General features: G+C 49.1%; 2 protein-coding genes across 2 annotated transcripts; one reads left to right on the top strand and one right to left on the bottom strand.

Annotated features, from left to right (window-relative positions):
• Window positions 1-2,189: 2,189 nt before the first annotated feature.
• On the top strand, window positions 2,190-5,544 carry LOC100899756 (uncharacterized). Its single transcript, XM_003743578.2, has 3 exons — window positions 2,190-2,407; window positions 3,898-4,017; window positions 4,126-5,544. Exons 1-3 carry the CDS (start codon window positions 2,300-2,302, stop codon window positions 5,035-5,037), a joined length of 1,140 nt encoding a protein of 379 aa, XP_003743626.1. The 5' UTR covers window positions 2,190-2,299; the 3' UTR covers window positions 5,038-5,544.
• A 346-nt stretch (window positions 5,545-5,890) lies between these two features.
• On the bottom strand, window positions 5,891-6,370 carry LOC100899611 (protein FAM200A-like). The gene has a single exon (XM_003743577.1). It carries the CDS (start codon window positions 6,368-6,370, stop codon window positions 5,891-5,893), a length of 480 nt encoding a protein of 159 aa, XP_003743625.1.
• Between the last annotated feature and the right edge of the window lie 539 nt (window positions 6,371-6,909).

Below are 6,909 nucleotides of genomic sequence, written 5' to 3'. Positions count from 1 at the left end.
CAGGAATTGTCTCATGCCGTGTTCTTGGAACGGAAAAGTGACGCCAGCGCAGGGAAACGAGCAGACCGGCCGTCAGTGATCGCTCTCGCGGCCGGCTCTCAACCGAAGGGCGATCTTTTCTTCGTTCAGTGCACTCTCTCTGGCCGCCGTTTCCTGGTCGATACAGGGGCCCAGGTCAGCATAGTTCCGCCGTCGCCGAGCGAGAGAGGCACTCCCACCGATCGTCATCTCCTTGCCGCGAACAATAGCAAGATCAGCACATACGGCATGAAAGACCTTTCTCTCAACCTAGCAGTGCGTTTCACACACGTCTGGAAATTCATTATCGCCGATGTTACCCATCCCATCCTGGGCTCCGACTTTCTCAGGAGCGTTTACCACTGCTCCCGAGCGTTTAGCAAGCGCCACTCGCAGCGATTATCCGTCGACCGGCTCTCGGCACTGGGGTATAAACTACAGCACGAGCTGGATAAAGGTGTCCGTCACAGAGCTCATTGGGTTCATGAATCCATCACGCATGAAGAGTGTACGCCAGTGACCATTCGATACTCTTTCCTCAATGATCTCACGCGATCGTGATTTTCATCGCCTGTCTCGTCTTCCTGGCCCCATGGTTACAGGTGTCTCGAGCCCGGGCGGGGTGACCGGATTTTGACCCTCTCGAGGCCGATCGTACTTCAGCATGGCGACTGGATTGGTGGAGAATGCCAACCTGCATTCCTCCCTGTCCGACGCCTGTCGGGGTTCTCGGTGAATTCTGAAGTACAGGGTGGGGCAGTATAAATTCCCCATTTTGAATGATCCCCATGAAACACGAACCAAGGCGGCTAGCGGAATTCTGCTTGTTTTAGAATGACCTCGAGGACTTGCAGTTTCAGAAAAAAATCCTCTGGTCCGAGACTCCTCACCAGGTGGACGTTCAAAGTATGCTTTTTGAAGTTCCGTTAACGTCATTCTCATAAAGCTCGGTATTGATTTCTGTGGGAAAACCCATTTTCCTCGCTTTCCCGCTGATTCTTGTCCTTTAGCTTGGAGATGTCGGACCAAAGGAATTTTTTCCTGAGAGGGCGAGTCCTCCTAAACATTTTGCCGCGAACAGAACTTCGCTAGCCTTCATGGTTCGGATTCCATGAGCAAAACAAAATGGGGAGAATATACTGCCCCACCTTGTATGAAGAACTTGTCTCTTGCGATTTCTCTTATCTAATGGATGATTTCCTCACCGGGACGGTGTCGCTCAAGGCATAGCTGAACAATCGTCTCTGTCCATCCATTCACTCGGATGATTTTCTCGAGCACATAATTCTGGACGCACTGTAAGCTTCGCTGGTCGCAAGCTTAAGGGCGTAAAGCATCAGAAACCTTCGAACAATTCAAGATCAATGCTCTCGTGACTAGTCCAGAGAACTGCGCCACTGGTCCAATATCGCTTTGTGACTTCCGGCTGGGATACCTTTATGGCCAAGGACCTGGCCTACATTAGTTGCCAATATATGCAATTCGACTGCTTCTTGATGATTGCGCCGATGTCACCGAAGCTAGCCTGGCGGTCGAAATTCCAGACTGTGTTTCCCATCCACGCAGACCCGATTTAGAGGAAAATGACTAAGCGCCGATCGCGTCGGGGTCCTCATCCCCTCTTCGTCCTCGACGATTGTGATGCTCTGATTGACTTTAGACGTTTCAAATGCTCCCGAATCAGACGAAGAATCACAGAAGATGCTTCAGAATAGGTCCCCACACAGACTCCCAAGACGTTTCCCCCTGGAGCGGATATCGTTTTGAGCTCTTTCAGCTGTAATATGGGACCTCCGCTGCCCAGAATTCAAATATGGCGCCAAAAACTATCGTGTAATAAGAACAACAAAAACAAGGGAACTTGCTCCATCCACGAGCCACGAGCAGCCATCACCATCAACAGTCGCACGAACGAGTGGCCCAGCAAGGCTGCCTCTGAGCCTTGTGCGCACTTCTGTGAAGTTCCAGCACATGACGCATGGTTCCGAGTTTCAGGAATCGCGCAAAAGCGTCTGTTTCGGTGCTTGACACAGTCGAGTTTTGATTGACGCTCGCTCGCTCGCTTCACTCCTCACACACACTCCAGTACCAGCAACAGCAGCAGCATCGACATCAAGCACCACACACGACCGACCGCACACTCATACAGACACTACTCCCTACCTGCTCTCAGACTCGGACGTCGTAACGGTCTACTCGTGCGCGGTTCTTGACTGAGCAAGTCACGCTGAACTTCAAGACTCAGAGTCACCAGGTTTTTGTTTCTAAGAGCTGGGAGTGAATGCTGCTTCGCACTTTTCTGAGCACCTCACGCCATGCGTTCCGACTTCAGAAGAGGTCTGCGGTTCTGGTCCCAGAGATGGAGGTGCTCCGCGACCCGTCGGCCAAGGTACGTTTCGTTTAAGATTCCCACTGATTTGGTCGTTCAAAATAGATTCGGGAACCTCGTCCGCTATCAAACTTTCAATCGGGACTCCAGATCCCTTCTCCCAGAGGGAGGCCGAGGCCATGGCACCTGGACGCCCTTGCGGAATCCAAGAGTTTAAGACCTTCGAAATAAGTCTCGGGAACGCCGCCAATGAGTGGGCCAGAATGCGATTCTAGGAAGACAAAGTTATGTTTCAGATATTTTTTTTACTTATTCGGACTCTTCCGAGTCCGCGAATGGTGAATAGGGATCCAGAATGTGAATCCACTTTCGTTCCGGTAAGGATAGACATGATATAGTGGGGGCGCTTTCTGCCGCGAATTCACTCTATTCTCAACCCGCTCCTATAAGTCGACCGCCGTCGGATTGCCGGTGGAGCAGGCGCCTGAGGGTGTTTTGAATAAGATCGAATTTCTCTTGCCGCTTCTCTGCTCGGGAGGAATTCCTATGAATGGAATCATGCTAGTGTTTTTCAAAACCTGTGGGAGCTCCACATTAGAATAGCGAATAAAGTGATACAGAAATCAAGTTTACTTGTGGACGAATCCCCTTCATCGTGAATACCGGTACGATCTGGATTCATCCTGCATTCAATTGCTTAGTATAGTATAAGCTCGTTATGACGGACCCGGATATAACGGACACCCGATTATAACGGACTGGCGGCGCTTCCCCGGCTCTCAATACCTCTCATGTCAATCTGCTCGGATATACCGGAGACCCGCTTATAACAGAAAGTTTTCGCCGGCCCTTTGAAGTCCGTTATGACGAGGTTATTTATCTGAGAGAGCGGCTACTCCCGAATCTAACAATAAGTTTCTACGGCGAAATGGCGCTTGTTTCCAGGAGCCAGCAATGAGGGGATCAGAGAATACGATGAGCATTGTTACAAGATCTATATTGGTGTTTTTCATTGCGCTATCCTTGGTGTTGAAGAACTTGGAATAGCGAAACTCCCTGCGATAAGCTCCCCGTCATCCTTCCAAGTGCATCCTGATGGGCACTGTATGGAGACGAGCAGTTTGCGCTTTATCATGTGCACTTCTGGCTCCAAATCGAACCATGGATCGACCTGATATATGCCGAGAATCGCTTGGCTCTTTGATTTCTAGTTCAAAGAATTACGGAGTCCAGTCCTGACTAGAAGATGACACTGTGCCAGTGGCGCAACGTGGCAATGTGGCGTGCGGAGCGGATTTCGAGAATGGTGCCCCTTTTCTCAAATTTCATACCCGAACTTCAGCGACTCCCCACGAATTCTTTCGCCACTCCCAGAGGAATTCTCAAGTTAGAGAAGTCTTGAGAGATCCAACATCCTCTTGCCTCCAGCAGCTGTTCCTCATTTAATTTTTTGGGCGACTCTTTATGAGCTCCTCTGAATTTCCGGAATCATTCTCCACCGAGTGCTGAGAACGTCTTCCCCCTTTCCAACTTCCAACCCACGATTTCAGCTCACATGGGGGCTCAACTTGGTTATGAGCTATGCCGCTGGCAGTCGTGTACTCGCTCACCCAATCGGAACAAGGAGCTTCTGTTCCACGGTTCCAGGCTCGGAAGACCCGGATGAACCAGTACGTAGGATTGAAGAGCATTAATGATTTATATTCGTCGTAGCCAATAGGTCGTCAGACGCCATTCATGTTCTCGAAGTGATTGTGTTCCGATTCTTTCACTTGAAGGGCCAATGTACTCGGCGAAGTTCAAAACCAAGGAAAAAGATAACGCCTCGGACGGACATCGCCTTCAAAAAGATCTTTGGTGTGCCAGAGAATGCTGACCTGCTGATGTCCTTGATAAACTCCGTGGTCGCTGACGAGGACAAGGTGGTCGATGTCAATATCATCAACCCCTACAATGTGAAGCAGTTCGTCAAGGATAAGGAATCAATCCTTGACATCAAAGCAACCGGTGAAAATGGACAACGCTTCGATATAGAAATTCAAGTCGCTTTGCGGCCCGAGTACGAGAAGCGAGCTCTTTATTACTGGGCACGGCTGTACTCCGAGCAACTGGGACATGGTGATGACTACTCCGTGCTGAACAAGGCAATCGGGATTCACTTCACGAACTTCAGCTTCGTACCGCCAACCGGGAGGTATCACCACTCCTTCCAAATCACTGAGAAGCAGAATGGGCAGGCATTTTTCCCGGATCTAGAACTGCATACTATAGAGCTGAGTAAATTCGTCAAGAGTGCGAGCGAGACTCTACCAAATGTAATTCAGAGGGTGGAGAGCTCTCTGGACAGATGGGCCACATTCTTGACAAAGTACGACGAACTCGACAAGGACAACCTCCCTCGCGAACTAGACGATACGAACATTAGAAAGGCTCTGCATGTTCTCGAAGTTATGATGTTTACCCCAGAAGAGAGAGACGCTTACGAAGCTCGCTTGAAGCACCTCCGCCGCGATGCAAGCTGGGAAAAATTTATCGAGTTCAATAGGACGGAAGCCAGGATAGAGGGTAAGATGGAGGGTAAGATGGAGGGTAGCAGAGAGATCGCGAAACTACTCAAAGAGAATGGAGTGTCCATCGAAATCATCCTCCGAACTTGTGGAATGACAAAGGAAGAGGTGGATGAATTGTGAAATCGAGGCATCAATTGAAGTTTCTCCGATTCTGATGACCCTCATGCTCTCTCTTGTCATGTAGAAACCCTCTGTATCGACGTCCTTGCCTTCGATGACCGTCTCCGTGAAATCCTTCTCTACATCCCGGGTGCGGACGCTTACTAAGACGCCGCTTCTCCTTCCGCGTCTCCAAGAACTTATCGACATGTTACTTCTGTATGCTGTATCGATAGCGATGCGAACGATCTCTGCATCGCACCCTATAATTCCGATTCATTCCCGGTCAGCATTCACTGCGACTGGAGATCGCATTTTGCTTGTTTGCCATCGGAAACATCGAAGAGCAACCAATCACTTGTTGAGAATGTAAATGAGATAACTTGTAATTATATGTATATGTATATTATTTATATTATTCTACTCCCTACTATAAGCCGATCGAAGCTTCGAGGGGACAGTTGGAGCAGGAAAATGCCGACTCAATAAATAGACCGTTATGGCACATTGTCACAGTGCCCCCTTTAATCACCTGCTTATCTGCTTCACCGACGAGGTGATGGAGTGCTTAAGGCGCACATTGTGCGAAACGCGCACCTACGCGGCTTAACCTGAAGTAAGATGTTATCACTTCCGGGCCCAGATGCCACGAGAAATATGCAGGTCGTGGTCTAGACTCTAGATCATTGGTTCTCAGGCTCTGGCCCGCCGCGGCTCCCCTGAGCGGATGAAAGGAGGCCGTGGCTCCCCTAGTCGACGCGAAGGAGAAGAAAGAAAAATCTGACTCATGAATACATATAATATAGAACGTTATTTGCGGGCCCTGCAAGGGGCTCTGTTGTCCTCGAGTCACACGAAGAAGGAAGCACCACAATCATTCCTTGCTTTCGTTCATGACTTTATCTGTATCCACTTCTGTTTTCGTCAGTTTCAAGCGAAGAGAATCCGGGACTAGTAATCTGTTCCGATACTTGGACTTGATTGACACTAAGGCTGAGAATCCAACCTCACACATGTAAGAGGACGGAAAGGGTATGAGTAGTCTCGAGGCTTCTCCTAAGATTCTGGGAAATCTATCCCTCACTGACAGCCAGAACTGGAGGGCCTTCTCGCGTTTGAAGGAGCTCTTGAGGAGCCTATCATTCGACAAATCGATAAGTTTCTCTTGCCCGAGAGTTGACATAGCTTCCGGATAACTTTCGAATGGGCTCACGACCCAAGCTTTCCGAGTGAAATCTTCCATTTCTTCGTGAAAATATTGAGAAAATTTCTCGTTCAGCTCATCCAGATGAGCTATTTCTTGTTTAAGACTGTCGTCCATGGTAAGCTTCTTCTCCAGCAAAAAAGAAGCCATGGTGTCAAAACATTCGAATCGCCCGTCATCGATGCTCTCCCCGTACATATCTAACTTCATCACGGAAGCACGAGACGAGACCGACGAGGGGAGGACAATCTATTCATCCTGACCTCGGCGATCGAGCTAACGAGGAAACACAACAAGGGCCTGATCACATGTTTCCTAGATTGCACTAAAGCATACGATAGGATATCCAGGGATTCTCTATGGGATACACTGGAGGAGCTCGGAATGGACGAGAGATGGATTCAGCTGCTAAAAACTGTATACCCTGACAATAGTGTAAGGCTGGAAATTGGGGGGAGGAGATCCTTGAGGATAAGCACTGGAATAGGCCTCCGACAAGGGTGTCCTCTGTCACCGATTCTATTCGCACTATACATAGCTAAACTGGAAACCAGACTGATGTGGGCGAACTGTGGTTTTGAGCTGACAAATTTATCAGTAAACGGATCCACAACCCATAGAATACCAGGACTGCTATATGCCGACGACCTCCTATTGATGGCTCACTCATACGAAGAAATGAGTAAGAT

The sequence above is a fragment of the Galendromus occidentalis genome, unplaced genomic scaffold, assembly GCF_000255335.2.
Source record: "Galendromus occidentalis unplaced genomic scaffold, Mocc_1.1 scf7180000077448, whole genome shotgun sequence".
In the NCBI taxonomy this organism is placed as follows: Eukaryota; Metazoa; Arthropoda; class Arachnida; order Mesostigmata; family Phytoseiidae; genus Galendromus; species Galendromus occidentalis.
The sequence above is the reverse complement of the archived record's forward strand: the minus strand, read 5'-3'. Positions and strand labels throughout refer to the sequence as shown.